We start from the raw sequence: 18,202 nt of genomic DNA, 5'->3' as shown, positions 1-18,202 counted from the left end.
CGGGGGGGGGGGTGCTGAGAAATAAGTGGGAGATGGGTGGGATTGTGGGAATGGTAGCTCCAAGCAAAGGCCTCCAAGCCCTCCGTTTCTTCCCCTCACACCATTCCAACTAATACCCTTCCACTGAGCCCACCCGCCTGGTTGAACTGGTCCTCACCCTTAACAACTTCTCCTTCCAATCGCCCAATTCCTTCAAACCAAAGGGGTAGCCATGGGCATCCGCATGGGACTCAGCTATGCCTGCCTCTTTGTCGGGTATGTGGAACAGTTCAACTTCCGCAGTTACACGAACACCACCCCCTCACCTGTTCCTCCATTACATTGATGACTGTATCGGTGCTACCTCATGCTCCCACGAGGAGGTTCCCACTTCATCAACTTCACCAACACCTTTCACCCCGACCTCAAATTCACCCGAACCATCTTGGGCACCTCCCTCCCCTTCCTGGACTTCTCCATCTCCATCTCTGGCGACCGATTAACCACAGACATCCACTACAAGCCCACTGACTCCCACAACTACCTGGACTACATCTCCTCTCACCCTACCTCCTGTAAAAACGTCATGCCTTATTCCCAATTCCTCCGCATACACTGCATCTGTTCCCAGGATGACCAATTCTACCTTAGAAAATGCCAGTGGCTTCCTTCTTTCAAGATCGCAATTTCCCCTCCCACGAGGTCAACGATGCCCTCCTGTGTATCTCCTCCGTTTCCCACACTTCTGCCCTTGAAACACACCCCTCCCAATGCCACAAGGACAGAACCCCCCACTCATCCTCACCTTCCACCCTATAAACCTCCATATACATCGCATCACCCCCTTCCACCTACGACACCTACAAATGGATCCCACCGCCAGACATATTTTTCCTCCGCCCCTATCAGCATTCCAGAGACCATTTACTTTGTGATTCCTTCATCAGATTCTTCCCCCCTCCCCCCCCCCCACCCCGCACCAGCCCACACTCCACTCCCAGCACTTTCCCCTGCCACCACGAAGTGCAAAACCTGCACCCACACCACTCTCCTCATCTCCGTTCAAGGCTCCAAAGAATCCTTCCACATCTGACAGAAATTTACCTGCATCTCCACCAATTTCACCTACTGTATCCATTGCACCCAATGTGGTCTGCTCTATATTGAGACGACAGGATGCCTACTTGTGGATCATTTCAGAGAACATCTCTGGGACACCTGCACCAACCAAACCCACTGCCCTGTGGCTGAACACTTCAACTTCCCCTCCCACTCAGTCAAGGACATGCAGGTCCTGGGCCGCCTCCATCGCCAAACATTAACCACCCGATGCCTGGAGGAAGAACCCTTCATATTCTGCCTTGGGACCCTGCAACTGCACTGGATCAATGTGGAATTCACTAGTTTCCTCATTTCTCCTCCTCCCCCCACATTATCCCACTCTCCATCCCAGCACCGTCCTCCTGACCTGTCCATCACCTTTCTCATCCATCTGCTCCATCCTCCTCTCCAACCCAGCACCTTTTCCCTCACCTTCATCTACCTACCGCATTCTCAGCTACCTTTCCCACAACCCCTACCCCCTCCCATTTATCTCTCAGCCCCAACCTACAAGCCTCATTCCTGATGAAGGGCTTATGCCCGAAACATCGATTATCCTGTTCCTTGGATGCTGTCTGACCTGCTGTGCTTTTCCAGCACCACATTCGCAACTCTGATCTGCAGCATCTGCGGTCCTCACTTTCTCCTATTTCATTTACCTGCCTCAACTTAATTTTGTAAATTTTAAGCAGCATTCACTATTCTTTGATCTCTCCATTTCACTCTCAATGGCCAATATGACAGGCTGCAATTGGTTTCTTCACTGGGTCAATGACTATGGTTGATTCCACTCAACCTCTCCCACAAGTCCAATATTACCCCTCTTGCACTGAGATTTTTATTTTGCTTTGTCCCACATTCTATCCAACATTACTATGGATTTTACTTTAGTTTAACCTCTTACACATGAAACTTTGTCAGAAGTGTCAAAATGGTTTATTGGGCAATAGGATTCACTCTAATCTCAGTTGATGCTGCTGTCTAGGTTTTAGACCAGGATGGAATAGATTCCGTCTGGTGGGAGGCCACTAGGCCAGTTATATTCAGGGTGAGAGATGCAATTTATTTTGGAAGGGAGTGGGCTTGCTGCTTATAATTCTGTGCAGCTCATTGATGCCCAATTCTGTAAACCTGGTGCTAGACCTACTGCAAATATTTCTCACGAAGTCTGCTTCAAAATCCCAGACAGGTGCCCTCTGAGATGGCAGCATTAAGGGCAATAGAGATAGCATGGAAACCGCACAGTAATCTAATGTTATTTTTATTACTGAATACTCAGATAACATCCCAGCTGTTCAATCTTCTGATATTTCACAGGACAGAAAGGGAAAGAGAGAGGGAAGAGAATTTTTATTTTTATTTTCTGAAAGGAATTACCTTTAGAGTTCTGGTTGGAGCCCAGCCTGTGCCATCAATGGAGTGTTCCCTCAGCAAGCTGTAAAACACAAGATAGGATTGCAGTAGACAGGGCAGTAATGGTGATTCACCGCTAATGGTGAGATTGCCAACATAAAAACCTCCGAAAATGAGTGACCATATTGAAGTTTTGCCATGAAACAGTTAATTACACATCCCAATGATTAAACTTGTTTTCCAAACATTTGGTAAAGAAGCCTCAATGCATCCTTTAAGTTTGTTACTGTATAATTTATCTAGCTTTACTTTTTTAAAACTGTCTCTGAAATTTGGATTGGTAATACTACTTATACCAGATTAATCATTTGATAATTGGGTTATCTACCCAGTCAGACTGTAAGCACCCAGAACAGATTTGACGTGCAAGGCAACCTCGATTATCCGAACGATACAGGCAGGGAGTATTTTGTTCGGATGATAATCGAATGTTCGGATAATCGAGTCTTTAGATAATCCAGTTTAGTCAAGCATCGGGACCTTGAGATTTTGTTCGGATAATCAGACATTCGGATAACCGGAGGTTGTTCTGTACACATTTTGAACTACACGTATTTCAAATGTACTCTGGACACACAATTGTATATGTCCAAATCTCTTTGGTCACCTTTAGCCAATGATATGCTTTACTTGCACAACTTAAAACCAGATAGTGACAGAGTAGTTAATATTACACATAACCTCATTTTGCCCATTCAGCAGTAATCAAATTACAAAGATCCTAAACATGATCATTAAAAAAATTGATTTGAAATCCAATGGATTGTTATTTCTGTCACACATTTCTGGTTTCCCTACATTAGTAGTCTCCTATCTCTCAATCCAAAACATGGAATCCTACTCATGTAAAAATTTACCATCTTTTAAACAAAGACCCCGATCTCTTATCTTAAATGACTGCAAATAATCAGTGTTAAATCATAGAAGAGAGGGGAGTTCTGCCAATTGTCCTGTATCATTTCTCAAGTATTCCTATGTTTATTCTTCAACCAACATTACTGAAACAATTGAATTGGTTATTTATCTCAATGCACTTGTGGGAGCATGCTGTGTCCAAATTAGCTGTCCTATTTCTTACATTGCAAAAAAGACAGGAGGATGTAAGAAAATAAAACATAGGAACTGGACCAACAGAAAGCAATTCACCCCCTCAAACTATTTCATCATATAGTAAAATCATTGCTGAATTGAATCATAGAATCCCTACAGTATGAAAACAGGTCATTTAGCCCAACAAGTCCACACCAATTGTCCGAAGAGTATCCCACCCAGACCTGATCCCCTATTCTATTACTCTAAAATTTCCCCTGACTAATGCCTCTAACCTACACATCCCTGAACACAATGGGCAATTTGCCATAACCAATTCACCTAGCCTGCACATCTTTAGACTAAGTGAAAAAACTGGCATACCTGGAGGAAACCCATGCAGACACTAAGACAGCATGCAAACTCCACACATACACAATCACCAGAGGCTGGAATGGAGCCCTGGTCCCTGGTGCTGTGAGGCAGCAGTGCTAACAACTCAGCCACCATCGAAAAAATATGACCTTAACACCACTTTCTTGGCAGCCCTCTATAATATTTCATTCCCTTGCACATTAAAATTGTGTTTTAACTCAGCTTTGGATTTATCCAAAGACCTGACCTCCACTATTCTTTAGGATTAGAGGGAATTGAAATACATAATATTCCAAATAACATGGTAAGACATCAGCAGTGCGAATACTTAAGACCATACTTTGCCCATTGGCTCTGCTCAACCATTCAATGTGATCATGACTGATCTGATAATCCTCAACTCCACTTTTCCCCATAACCTTTGATTCCATTACTGATTACAAATTTTGCCTCAGCCTTGAATAGACTGAATGGCCCAGCCTCAGCAACTATCTGTAGTAAAGAATTCCAAAGTTTCATTACCGTCAGAAAAAAAACCCTTCCTTATCTCAGTCTTTAATGGGTGATCCTTATTCTGAGATTATGCTCTCTGGTCTGATACTCTTCCATAATGGGCAACAACATTTTTGCATCTACCCTACCAAGGATAACTTTCAATAAGGTCTCCTCACATTCTTTCAAACTCCAATGAGTACAGCCCAATCTACTCAATCTCTCCTCAGAAGAAAATGCCTCCATAGTTGGAATCAATCTAGTAAACCTTCTCTCGACTATCTCCAATGCCAGTAGAGAACTATTTAGTTTCAATGATCTTCATCAGAAAGATTTGTGACACAGTTAAGTAATTTGGAAAGCTTTTATACAACATAGGCATTTGTAGACTTCTTGATGCAATCTTTATGCATGAGGACATAGGAATGCCTTCCACATATGGTCAAACGTCAGCTGAAGAAAACTGGAAGTGTGTTCAAAACTTCCATTCATACTTTGAATACTCACCAGATGGTGCCGAGCACTGCATTGTTTTTTATGGCAAAGAAGGCCTTTCATACCCAAAGCATTAGAAACTTGAAGCATTAACCATCATCCTCTCTTGAAACACTGGTGTTCAAACTAGTGAGAGTGAATCAATCTAACAGCTGCCAGCATCAAGCAAAATACTGGGCTGAATCTGAATGGGTTCTAGAAGCCTCCCTGCTCCCAGTAGAAACATCTGTCCATATTCTTGATGGCTGTCCCACAGTAATTTAATGCTGCTAGCAGTGTTAATTAAGACGAGACACATGTCCCTTTCTTGGCAGGAAATCCTGTCTCAGACAGTTGCCAGTTAATTGGCCTGGGTGGCAGTTCTGTCACCCCATCAGCATCACTAGGAGTATAAAGGCATAAGGGAGTCTCAGTGAAGTGCTGAGGAAAGGTGGAAGAAAGTTCTGGAAGCATCAGTGGAGATTAGAATCAGAGTTACTGTTTTGAGTTGAATATCAGAGTAGCCACCCAGGAATGTTGTCAGTAGATCACACATTAGATTTATAAGCCATCTCCAAACATATGCCTTAAATGCAACCTGTTTTAATCAATCAAAACTTGAGAACAAATGCAATACCTTAAACAGATTTCGCCAGTCTCAGTAATATTGGGGTGCCAAATTCTGGTCAAGCATTTCACTTTGGGAGGCTGCAGAGAGGAAAATAATATTAGTTTCAAGCTCCTTTTTGACAGGTTGAATAATAGTCTGCTACAATCATGAAGAAGTCAAAGCAGAATATAATTTAGCAAAAAAGGGGATGTGGTGTGTTATATTGACAAAATAATTAAGAAAACATCAGTTAAACTCCCCAAAGGAAATGTAGTTTTATTGACAGAAGAAAATAGACAAGCTGTGTATAAAGCTTCAAGGGCACAAGAACTAGTCAGAAAAACCAATCAATATGTCAGCATGTGTTTCCCAACATATTCAGAAGTATTTTGCTAAGCAGAAAATACAGCATCAGATGCATAAACTTATTCCAATTTACAATCCATCTCATACACATGAAATGGTTGGCCCACTGAGAAAATAACGAGGGTGCACCAATTTCATTCATGCTCATTTTGACCTCAACTTCACAGTGGCAAATGATAGACACAACCTTGTGTTATGAATGATAAGTTGCATTATATCTTGGTGACACACTCCAGTGCATTGGAGAGGGTTCAGGGTGTGCAATAGAGTTGAATGGTGGAGCCTGTGTGAGAAGGGTGGGGGAGTAGGATAGTTTTTATTTTATTCATTCATGAGATGCAGTAGGTAAGACCAGTATTTGTTGCCCATTTCTGATTGCTCTCAAACCAGAGTGGTTTGGTTCGCTATTTGAGAAGGCAGCTAACAGTCAACCACATTACTGTAGCTTTGGCATAACAATAGCTAGACCAGGTAAGGACAGCAGATTTCCCTTCCTTATGAACATTGTGAACCAGATGGAATTTATATTAAAAAAAAATTCAATGGTAGTTTCTGAATAAGAATTACTTAGTTACAGAGATTAGCTTTTAATTCCAGATTTATTAATTAAATTCCACCAGCTGTTGTGGTGGGTTTTGAATTTGAGCAGTGCTAGATACAAAAGTACTAGACCACAATCTCCTAAGGTGGAGGTTAGTGAAGGAATGAGAGAGACAGGCAGAGTGAGAGTGAGAGTGAGAGTCAAAGAAAGAAAGAAAGAAAGAAAGAAAGAAAGAAAGAAAGAAAGAAAGAAAAAGAAAGAAAGAAAAAGAAAGAAAGAAAGAAAGAAAGAAAGAAAGAAAGAAAGAAAGAAAGAAAGAAAGAAAGAAAGAGAGAGAGAGAGAGAGAGAGAGAGAGACACAGACAGACACACACAGAGAGAGACACACAGAGAGAGACACACACAGAGAGAGACACACACAGAGAGAGACACACACAGAGAGAGACACACACAGAGAGAGACACACACAGAGAGAGACACACACAGAGAGAGACACACACAGAGAGAGACACAGAGAGAGAGAGGTGGGCAACAGGATGGTGTACACTGAATGAGGATTTTAACAACACTGTAAAGTGTGACAGTTTGAGATCAATAATAAAGCTGTAAGCTTGTTAAATGCTGAACACAGGCTGTGGTGCAAGCCTCTCACAAGCTGAGTAAGATGCCATTCTTTAACAAGTATATTTCCTACCAGCTGAGAAAGGACAATTATGTGGCAGATCCCCAGTACTGATGAAAGAAAAATAGTATCCTCCAGCTCAGATAAACAGGAAAGGTTCTGCCATTTAGTATGCCTCACACGGTCTTCTGTTTCCATCCATCACCAAGGACTTGCTTTACTGAAGGCAGCCTGAGCTGCACTTTGTGTGGGCAGAGCAAGGAGCCCAGTTTATCAGAGGATTATACTGGGAGTTAATAGCTTCACTACAACAGTCCCAGAAATATCACATATCCACTGAAGGCGAATGAGCTGGCAGCAAATGCAGGAGCACAATTCCATTTCGTCTGAATATACCAAAACAGAAACTAGCATTGACAGGCGTCAAAAAGAAAGGCCAAGGGCATTTTTGCTAAATTCACCAGCACTAATCTCAAGCGAAGTCATGGAATCACTAGCAGACAGCCTCCATATTACAATCAGTGGATTGCAGAAAAATAGTTGGAAAAAACAACTCTTAGGCCAAATGGGAAAAGGTGAGGGTGAGGGACCAGATGGGTTGTTTTTTACAGAGAATCATCACAGACAAAGTATTAAGTGGCCTCATTCTGAGCCGTAACCCTTCTACAATTCTATCAGTATCAAAGAGGCTAGTCCTGGGAGCAATTCGGGCAGCTCATTGCTTATTGAATTGAAAGCATATTTAGAGCGAGAAACAGTTTGCATTTCAGGGTGATGATGTCGAAGGTCATCAGACTGAAACATGAATTCTGTTTCTCTCTCCACAGATCTTACCAGACCCGATTATTTTCAGCATTTTGTTTTACATTTCCAGCACCCATAGTATTTAACGTTTGTTATCTCTTGTGGGATAAGGGCCCAGGAAGAATAAGCTCAATGTAACTCTGTAACCTATTGGAAGTACAATGAATAGAAGGAAAATCAAGGATGTCTTGAAACAGGAAGCCCAGAGAAGTGCAGGAACACCAAGTATCTGATCAAAAGTTTTTTGGGCAGATATTATTTCACACACGAGACCCGTCAAGCTCCGTGTCTAGCAGTGTAAATGTTTACTCATTTGTACTGAAGAGATGTACAATTCAGCAGTTGGTTCTTTGTCAACACTTGCAGCGTTAAGCTTTACAAACAATGATGCAACCATCATTTTCTGTTTTTATCCTTTTTAAAATCTTTTTATTGATTTTTGTCCAAAAAAAGAGACAGCAGAGCAAGGTGCAATCACAAGCAATAAACAACTGTAAGTAAAACCCCGATGGCCCTCCCCATGGCATAGACCCCACCAAAATACACAAAAAAAAAGACAAACAACCCTAATAAATAAAAACATTTACAAAGCACAAAGCCATAAGAATGTAGACCAGCAGTAAGATAACTGCATTAGCAAAAGAAAAATAAAAAGAAACAAAAAAATCGCCACAACAGAAGATATCTCAGTTGGAACAGTTAAAAGGACAACACCCTTAACATATTTGGAGGAGCCAGTGTTGGACTGGGGTGTACAAAGCTAAAAATCACAACACCAGGTTATAGTCCAACAGGTTTATTTGAAAGCACTAGCTTTCGGAGCGACGCTCCTTCATCCATACTCCATACTACCTGATGAAGGAACAGAGCTCGGAAACCTGTCTGAAACTCTGGACAGGTTTATTGGTCCAAATAAACCTGTTGGACTATAACCTGGTGTTGTATGATTTTTAATGCTTAACATATGAAAGAAAAGGGTTCCAGACTTTTGTAAATTTGTTAGAGGAGCCAGATAAGGACAATCTACTCTTTTCTAATTTAAGGAAGTATAGCACATCTCTAAGCCAGTGTGTATGAGTAGGCAGAATTAGGGATTTCCATTTTAACAATATCAATATTCTGGCCAAAAGGGTAGTGAATGTTATCGTGTCTTTTTTAGAGGAAGGAGGATTAGGAAAAGAGGAGTGACAATCCAAACAAAGCAGTAATAGCATTAGGAGTAAGTAAGATTTTCACCGGATACCTCAGAAAAAAAGTGTCAAAAATATCAGCCCAATATCTCCTGAGAAAAAGGCAAAGCCAGAACCTGCGCATAGAATTTGCTGGGGTTTGTTGGCACCGATCACGCCTCCTCAAATATGTGTGCAAGTTGAGCTTTGGTGTAGTGGGCGTGTTGTAGAATCTTGCATTGAATAAAACAATGAATTGCACAGATAGAAGATCTGTGCACTCTTTGTAAAATCTCATCCCACACATCACCCAGAATTATCTTTTCCAGATCTGCCTTTAATAGAATCAAGACAACCTGAGCAAACTTCATGAATGTTTGAATAAATAGCTGAAATAGCCCCCTTTAATGAAGAAAGCCATTCTAGAAAGACATCAAAATCAGTTTCATTAGGAAGGGAGGGGAAACCTGAAATAAACTATGGACAAAACTTTGAACTTGGAGGTATCTAAAAGTGGCTTTTAGGAACTGAAAACTTATCAACTAATTACTGAAAAGATGCAAAAACACCACATATAAATCTTCAACAATTTTTTTATTCCTAAGTTAGCCCAATGAGAAAAGGCACAGTCCACTAAAGATGGGGGAGAAGAATGATTTGCCACCAAAGGCACCTTAGCAGAAAATGACTGAAAGCCAAAGTGACGTCTAAATTGAAACCAAATTTTAAGACGGGGTAAAATAATTACATGGTTGGTGTAAATAGAGGCTGAAGAAAGGATAAGTGAATGCAATAAAGCCTTCAAGGTGGATGGGTGGAATTTGCCTGAATAGTCAACCAAATTGGGAGAGCATCAAAGTTCTTATATTGGACCAACAGTTCAAATTTCTAATGTTTACTGCCTAATAACAAGAGAGCCAGAATTAAATACTTCAACAAACACATCTACCAAAAGCAGAGCCAGCTTGTTCCAAAATGTTTTATAAAAATTTGGCCAGAAAACCACCAGGGCCAGGGCTTTTACCACTTTTTGTGATTTAGCTGCAGCCTCAAGTTCTATTGCTGTGATTGGTTGTTTCAACTCCTTTGCCACATTTTGAACAATAGAAGGAACGTTAATCTTATCAAAAAAGTTCTCAAAATCTGCTGTATGAGAAGAACATGCAGATGAATAAAGTGGAATGCAAAATTACTTAAGTCTTGTCGATTTCTAATGGGTCTGACATGACACCTAAATTAGCCTTAATTTGTGGGATTAATTAAGATGAAGACATTTGACACAACTGATGTGCCAACAATTTATCTCTTTGTTTATAAAATTTAGACCTAGAATGAAATAAAAGCTTGGTGATTTATTGTGACATTACAACATCATTGGCCTGTAGGAATATGCATTCTTTATATACTTCTGAAGACTTAGAGATTGCATGAGAGAGTCCAGTTGAGACAGACGTTGTACTAACCATGCCAATTTCTCTGTCCTAAGTCTATTCCTATGTGCTGCATAAGAAATTATTTTCACCCCCCGATGAATGCCTTCAGGATTTCCCACAGCAAGGAAGCTGTAATGTCATGTGTTTTGTTAAACTTTTTTTTTAAAAAATCCATCCGTTGAGAGACAAAATTAACAAAATCCTCCTCTAAGAGTAAATGTGCATTCAGACACCAAAGTGGGTGTATATCAAGAAAATTGTGAAAGCGAACATTCAGATACAGATGCATGGTTTGATAAAACAATTGAATCATATTTATAACCAGAAACAGATGTGAGTAGTCTGCCATCCACCAAAACAAAATCAATATTGGAGGTGCAGTGGACAGCAAAGAAGGTTACCTCGGATTGCAACAGCATCTTGACCAGATAAGCCAATGGGCTGAGGAGTGGCAGATGGAGTTTAATTTTGAAAAATGCGAGGTGCTGCATTTTGGAAAACCAAATCTTAGCAGGACTTATACACTTAATGGTAAGGTCCTAAGGAGTGTTGCTGAACAAAGAGACCTTGGAGTGCAGGTTCATAGCTCCTTGAAAGTGGAGTCACAGGTAGATAGGATAGTGAAGGAGGCATTTGGTATGCTTTCCTTTATTGGTCAGAGTATTGAGTACAGGAGTTGGGAGGTCACTTTGCGGCTGTACAGGACATTGGTTAGGCCACTTTTGGAATATTGTATGCAATTCTGGTTTTCTTCCTATTGGAAGGATGCTGTGAAACTTGAAAGGGTTCAGAAAAGATTTACAAGGATGTTGCCAGGGTTGGAGGATTTGAGCTATAAGGGGAGGTTAAATGGGCTAGGGCTGTTTTCCCTGGAGCGTCAGTAGCTGAAGGATGACCTTATGGAGGTTTATAAATCATGAGGGGCATGGATAAGGTAAATAGGCAAGGCCTTTTCCCTGGGGTTGGGGAGCCCAGAACTAGAAGGCATAAGTTTAAAGGTGAGAGGGGAAAGATATAAAAGAGACCTAATTGCAGCTTCTTCACATAGAGGGTGTTGCGTGTGTGGAATGGGCTGCCAGAGGAAGTGATGGAGGCTGGTACAATTGCAACATTTAAGAGGCTTTTGGAAGGGTACATGAATAAGAAGGGTTTGGAGGGATATGACTCCAATAAGTGTGGTGGACATGTGGAAAAATTTTTTTTAGAAGGTTTAAAGAACTGCCAGGGATCAACAACATTAAACTCCTCTATAAAAGTCTGAATTATTTTAGCAGATTTGGACTGGGCACTTGGAACAGAGGAAGAACGGTCTAAGTGAGGATTCAATCAACAGTTAAACTCCCCTGACAACCATTGGGCAAGATATTAGATTCCCTACAGTGTGGAAACAGGCCCTTTGGCCCAACTAGTCCACACCGACCCCTCCGAAGAGTTACTCATTTCCCTCTGACTAATGCACCTAACACTATGGGCAATTGAGCATGGCCAATTCACCTGACTTGCACATCTTTGGACTGTGGGAGGAAACCAGAGCACCGGAGGAAACCCACACAATGTGCAAACTCCACACAGACAGTTGCTCAAGGCTGGGATCGAACCTGGGACCCTGATGCTGTGAGGCAGCAGTGCTAACCACTGAGACACTGTGCCGCCCCGATTTCTTCTTTCGATTTAGCACACAATGTGCGATAAGCCCTACCCAACACAGGTTTAGCCTCAAATCTGAGCAGGTCCTGTAAAAGTTGGGCCATAAATTCTGTAGGGTGAGGACCCTACAATCCCTTGGATAAACCCACATGTCAAATATTATTCCACTTGGAGCAGGTCTCCAAGTCTTCACATTTCTTAGTCAGAGACTCAACTGTAGCAGATAACACTAACATTAGCTTGGAGGCTTGCTATCTGGTTATCATGTTCATTAGTTGAATGTTCCAGGTCCAAATAGTCCCGCATTGCGATCAAACATTTTCTTCCAATGGCTTCAGAGCAGTTGTTACCTCCTTTTTAACTGTCTCTGAAGTTAAAAATTCAAACGTGGTAATGCTATTGCCCATCATGTTCTTAATGCTACACAGCATGGCTTCATTAGTATCCGGCTTCCCTGGAGACTCAGTCTTAGGCGAATGGCGCAGCCTAGCGTGACTGGACTTGGCTGACTCAATTTCTGTTTGAGCAGTTGCCATTTGAAAGGCTACAGGTTAAAAATGGGTTGTGTTTAGTAAACAAAATAGCCAAATGGAGTGTAGTGGACGTGTAACAAGCAAATTTAAGAAATCAAAATATATAAATTTACTACATTCCCGAGGAGCGACCCCAAATTATGTGCTACGTCACTTGTGCTGCCGGCCACAAGGTCTTGGTGGAAATCCATCATTATAATTGGCATGGATACATTGGCCTCGACAGCAATTTCCAGTTTCTGAGGGGAGCTGGGAGGAACTGCATCATCATTTTATTTGTAGTCTCATCATCCCTCTCAGGCTATGTGAAATAACTTCACTGTCAACTAAATGCTTTTGAAATATAGTCACTGTTGCGGGAGAGTACAGCAGGAAATTTGCACAAAGTCTTAAAAAGCTTTTGGTTGAATATGGGAGGAACAACTTACCACAACATCAACTTGGTTGAAACAAGTAACATAAGCCCTGGAGCATTGTAATTAGGCCAGTCTAGTTCAGGAAACAGACCCAGACAGGCTCTAATACATTTTAGCTGCACCTCAAATCCCGGGCTTACAGTTATACAACCAACACAGAAGTCAAAGGCAAAGGGCCCAGTGGTACACCTTTGCTCGCAAGTTCAACAGGGAGCATAACTTCCTCAAAGCCCTGCGGGAAAATGGGAGTGTGGAACTGATCAGATGGTTCCCTGAGGACACCAAAGTTGAATGACAGAATGTCTCATCATCAGAACTATCAAACAAGCACCAAGACTGTAGCTTGGATGATAGTGGGGAAGATCCTCCCAGTCAGATCCTTTGGTCGCATCCAAAGTCTCACTCCTTCTGCATGCTGACCTTGAGGTGGCCATAATGAGGAACAGACCATTTCCATTTTTCCTGGAATGTGCAAACAAATGTTTGGAATGAGACAAAATTGTTTTTGTTGATGTTCATCTCAAGCGGCTCCATGATGCAGACCCTGTGCTCTACAGACTCTTCCCACGTATGCACAGAGTCAAACATCAACTGTGCTTGGAGGATCCATCTATTCTGTGAAAGATGTCATGTGATCTGCTTGTAACATGCTGATTTTCTAGTGCAAAAGGCGGTCCGTGACTAAGTACTGCAGATTGACATTCCAAGGTTCATGACTACACGTTGAGGGATGCACTAAAGCTTAGAGCACCTACTGTAAAGGCAGAATGGGGATAGGTCACTGACTAAAGCCTTTTAGCCACTGTACACCCATTGGCTGAAATTTGTAAATATGGTGAGTAATTTAATGCATTGGAAGAAAAGGATTTAGTTTTGCATCTTATGTAATATAGTGATCTTTTGTATAAATGTTATGCATTAAAGTAGTGAAGCCATGAGACTGGTGAAGCACAAGATACTTTAGTAAAGCTGAGGATTTATTCCCAATTATCCTTGATCGGTCATAGTTGACATGGATACATTGGCCTCGACATCAATGCTATATTATACCAGATAAGATGCTTTCGGGTAGGAGGAAACTGCTAAACCACATGGTGCTGCAATGTGATATTCTTATTCAGCAACTGAGACAGAATCTTTAACCTACAATTGTACAGTTACTGTACTCAGACTGCCTTAGTGTGGGAGCACAATCGCATAAAAGTCTGGATGTCTTTGGCAATGAAGAATGTGTCACCAACCTGCTGATTAGGTAGTGAGGTGGTGAGTCTTGCATGTTGTCATAAGCACAATAGAAAATGAAAAGTGAAGACGATTATCTCAGAGTACAGTGGGACCTTGATCAGATGGGCCAATGGGCTGAGTGGTAAATGGAGTTCAATTTAGACAAATGTGAGCTGTTATATTTCGGTAAGGCAACTAGGGCAAGGCTTACATGGTTACTGGTAGAGTCCTGGGAAATGTGACCAAACAAAGTGATCGAGAGGTGCTGGTGCATAACTCTTTCAAAGTGGAGTCGCAGGTAGACAGGGTGGTGAAGGCGGTGTTTGGCACGCTCGCTTTCATTGGTCAGAACACTGAGTACAGGAGATGGGAAGTCACGTTTGGCCGTACAGGCGTTGGTGAGGCTACATTTGGAATACTGAGTACAGTCCTAGTTGCCCTTCTACAGGGAAGATGTTGCTGGGACTGGAGGGTTTCAACTATAGGGAGAAACTGAATCGGCTGGGGCTATTTTTCCTGGAGCATTGGAGACTGAGATTTATAAAATCATGAGGGGCTTGAATAGGGTGAATAGCCAAGGTATATTTCCTCAGGTAGGGGAGTCCAAAATTAGTGGGTATAGTTTAAGGTGAAAGGGGAAAGATTTAAAAAGGACCTGAGGGATGACTTTTCCACACAGAGTGGTGCGTGGATGGATGAGCTGCCAAAGGAAGTGGTTGAGGCAGGTACAATTACAACATTTAAAAGACATCTGGATGGGTATACGAGTAGGACGGGTTAGAGGGATATGGGACAAATACTGGCAAATGGGACTTGGTCAGATTTGGATCTCTAGTTGGCAGGGCTGAATTGGACCAAAGTGTCTGTTTCTGCGCTGAATGACTCGGACTCTATTCATATTTCTACTTCTCACTATCATGCATGAAAAAAGATGGGGGAAGAACATGTGTGAGAAGAAAACAGTTATGCAATTTTTTCTAATTTTCAGTTTGTCATTCATGTTATGCAAAGGGTTTATCAAGTACAGCATCAAGCTGGTCCCAGAGGCAGGGTAGGTTTCTCCCTCCACATTTATTTACTCACAATCTCTCCTTATGAACCTACCGTCACTGTTTCTCCTCCACAGTCTGTTCACTCACAGCTGCTCCATTCCCCACAGAATCCACACTCTCCCATCTCCATTCCCCTCCTACATCTTGATCAATTCTATCCTATCTTCTATTATTATTTTCACCAGATCTTTTTCTGACAGAGCCAACTATTTCCTGAGGTGGAGGAGCCGGTGTTGGACTGGGTGGACAAAGTTAAAAATCAGAGCTGAAAAATGTGTTGCTGGAAAAGCGCAGGAGAATCGACATTTTGGGCATAAGCCCTTTTTCTGGAATGATGCGGCCTAACCTGCTGTGCTTTTCCAGCAACACATTTTTCAGCTCTGATCTCCAGCATCTGCAATCCTCACTTTCTTAAAGTTAAAAATCACACAACATCAGATTATCGTCAAACAGGTTTATTTGGAAGCACTAGCTTCAGCAGGTGGTTGTGATGAAGGAGCGGTGCTCTGAAAGCTAGTGCTTCCAAAAAAACCTGTTGGACTTTAACCTGGTGTTGCGATTTTTAACTATTTTCTTGTAATTAAACGATTCAGAGATCTACTCTGCTACTATTCAGCTGAGCACCCTGGAGAAAGAACCTTTGCTGCAAAATTAGTGCTGACAGGTTTAATTGGCAATTACAGCTCACTCACACACTTGTTGCACCACACACCAAACATGGACAAAGCACTGATGTCTCCTGTACAATGATATTACTCATGGCCATACTCAGCATTCCAATATTAAGATTTCATTATTATTTCTCTGCCCAGTCCTGTATACATTAGAAACATGAAAACACCATTATAACAGCTGGTGCAGCAAACCTTCCTACCTTCAGCACGGAATACGACAGTCATTCCACTGGGGTCCTGAACTAACCTCACTGCTGGGCATCATACAATCTGAGATCCAGCCCTAGCACTGCACCTGATCTTAGTTCTGATTGAAAATCATGGACCATCCAGGAATACATAACCACTGCTGGATAAAAAATACAAATGCATCCCGCGCAATAGAAATAGATCAGGGGCCACTAACCAAAGCTCAAATCCAAGTTTTCATATTACTGGATAGTGCAAAGGCAACTTTCAATCGTGTGCAGGGCAAAAGGGATTTTTAACCAACATGATCATTAAAAACAGTATTAAAATGAGCAGTCAGCACTGAAATCCAATTTCAAACTCTGACAGCATTACAAGGATTGCAAATCATGCCTCAAGTGGATAGTACTTCATGAGCTCCATATCAACCAGTACCCTTGTCTCTTGCATTCAACGCATTTAAATAGAGCCATGACTGTTTGTTGTCTTGAAGTCTTTTTTGCCTTTCCCCAAAGCCAGAGTATAATACTAAACATTATAGCATAAAATTTACCCCAGATTGTAAATTACCCCAATACAAGCTATTACATAGGGGTAATTAATATGGTAAAAATTATCTGAACCACTAAGTAGATTTCTTTCTGACCCTGCAGTTTTCCAAATTCTCTCAATGTGGACAGTTCCAACTGCAAGTAGTCATCCTGTTATTATTGTTTGCACATGAATTGTTTTCCCAATACAATACTGCAATTGCACTCATTTTGAATCTAATCAAAATCTACTTTTCTAGCTACACTTTCATGCGTGGATCTATTAATTCTCTTAGGAGCTCTCATCACTTTCCTTTATCCTTTTGGAAAGATGCTGCTTTCTAACTGTGGTGATCAAGACTGTTCCTTTGCTTGCCCCAGCTTAGGCATTCAAAATTTATATTTTAACAATGTATTTGTTATAATTTTGAATTCTCAGGTACTATCCATTTTTATAGATGATTTGTTTCAAATAATGCCATCCTTGTCAAAATGATTAAATTTGCTTTATTGATAATGCTTTCTAAAGTTTACAAAGTTGTAAACAGTATTTACTGAAAGAAGCTTTAAGCTGATCAAAGTATTTCAGGTCAGTGAGGCCCATAAATCAGGGAATATTTTGATTCCGTATGTTTCATTTTGGTCACTCGAGACATTACCATTTGGCAGGGAGACCAGATTGTGTTAGTTATGTTAGCAAGCACCTGAAGCAGGAGGTACTGTCCTTCGCTGCAGTGAGTCAGCAGAGAACTTGGCAGTTGTAGGTGGCAGCTAATTACCACAGTTTCAGACAAAGACACATCTAACTGCAAAAACTGCACATTGGCACTTCTCCTTTCTAACAGGCAAAAATTGCAGACGCAAAATTTCTAGATTCCTCTTCATCCGCAGTCTTCAAACCAAGTTATGAAAATGATCATTCTCCAACAGGAACCCAATCAAATGCAGCAGAGATTTTAAAAAAATGCAAAAGTTAGACGTTGTAAACACAGACGACAAGCACGGTTACCCACAGCACGCAGGGTAGATAGGATGTCAAGTTTATACAGTCTTAGTTCCTCCTTAACAATAGGGACTCCATGGGCCACCGGTCTAAACTAGTAAACATGATCAAACTTTTAAAAACAAAGAATATGCAAAAAACAGAAACTCCTTTATGCTATAGTCTCAATGATTTTTCACCTACTGCTCTAACAATTTATTTTCCTTGAATCATTAGTTGAATGAATCTCTTCCCAACATTATTCAAGTCCTAAGTACTCGAACCTCCTTTTATATATAACTTCTGCATTATCTCACTGATGGGGGTTGGTTAGCTCAGTTGACAGGACGTCTGGTTTGCGATGCAGAGTGATGTTAACAGCCTAGGTTCAATTCCCATACTGACTGAGGTTACCATATGGATCCCGCTTTCTGAACCATGCCCTTTGCCTGAGACATGGTGACCCTCATGTTAAATTTATACCTGATCTCTCTCTAATCATACAGCAGCTCTATGATCCTCTGTGACAACGGCGATTTTAACTTAA

General features: G+C 41.4%; 1 protein-coding gene across 4 annotated transcripts in view; it reads right to left on the bottom strand.

Moving 5' to 3' along the window:
- ube2f (ubiquitin-conjugating enzyme E2F (putative)) overlaps window positions 1-18,202 on the bottom strand; it is a 128,164-nt gene that overhangs the window by 17,259 nt on the left and 92,703 nt on the right. For all 4 annotated transcript variants that reach the window (XM_060828066.1, XM_060828065.1, XM_060828064.1 and 1 more), the window contains 2 exons: window positions 5,501-5,571; window positions 2,458-2,515 (listed from right to left, as the gene is read on the bottom strand). In XM_060828066.1, the coding sequence (XP_060684049.1) occupies window positions 2,458-2,515; window positions 5,501-5,571 (129 nt within the window). The remainder of the gene's footprint in view (window positions 1-2,457; window positions 2,516-5,500; window positions 5,572-18,202) is intronic.

The sequence above is a fragment of the Hemiscyllium ocellatum genome, chromosome 7, assembly GCF_020745735.1.
Source record: "Hemiscyllium ocellatum isolate sHemOce1 chromosome 7, sHemOce1.pat.X.cur, whole genome shotgun sequence".
Classification (NCBI taxonomy): domain Eukaryota; kingdom Metazoa; phylum Chordata; class Chondrichthyes; order Orectolobiformes; family Hemiscylliidae; genus Hemiscyllium; species Hemiscyllium ocellatum.
Note: the sequence above shows the minus strand (reverse complement) of the source record. Positions and strands in the feature narration are given on the sequence as shown.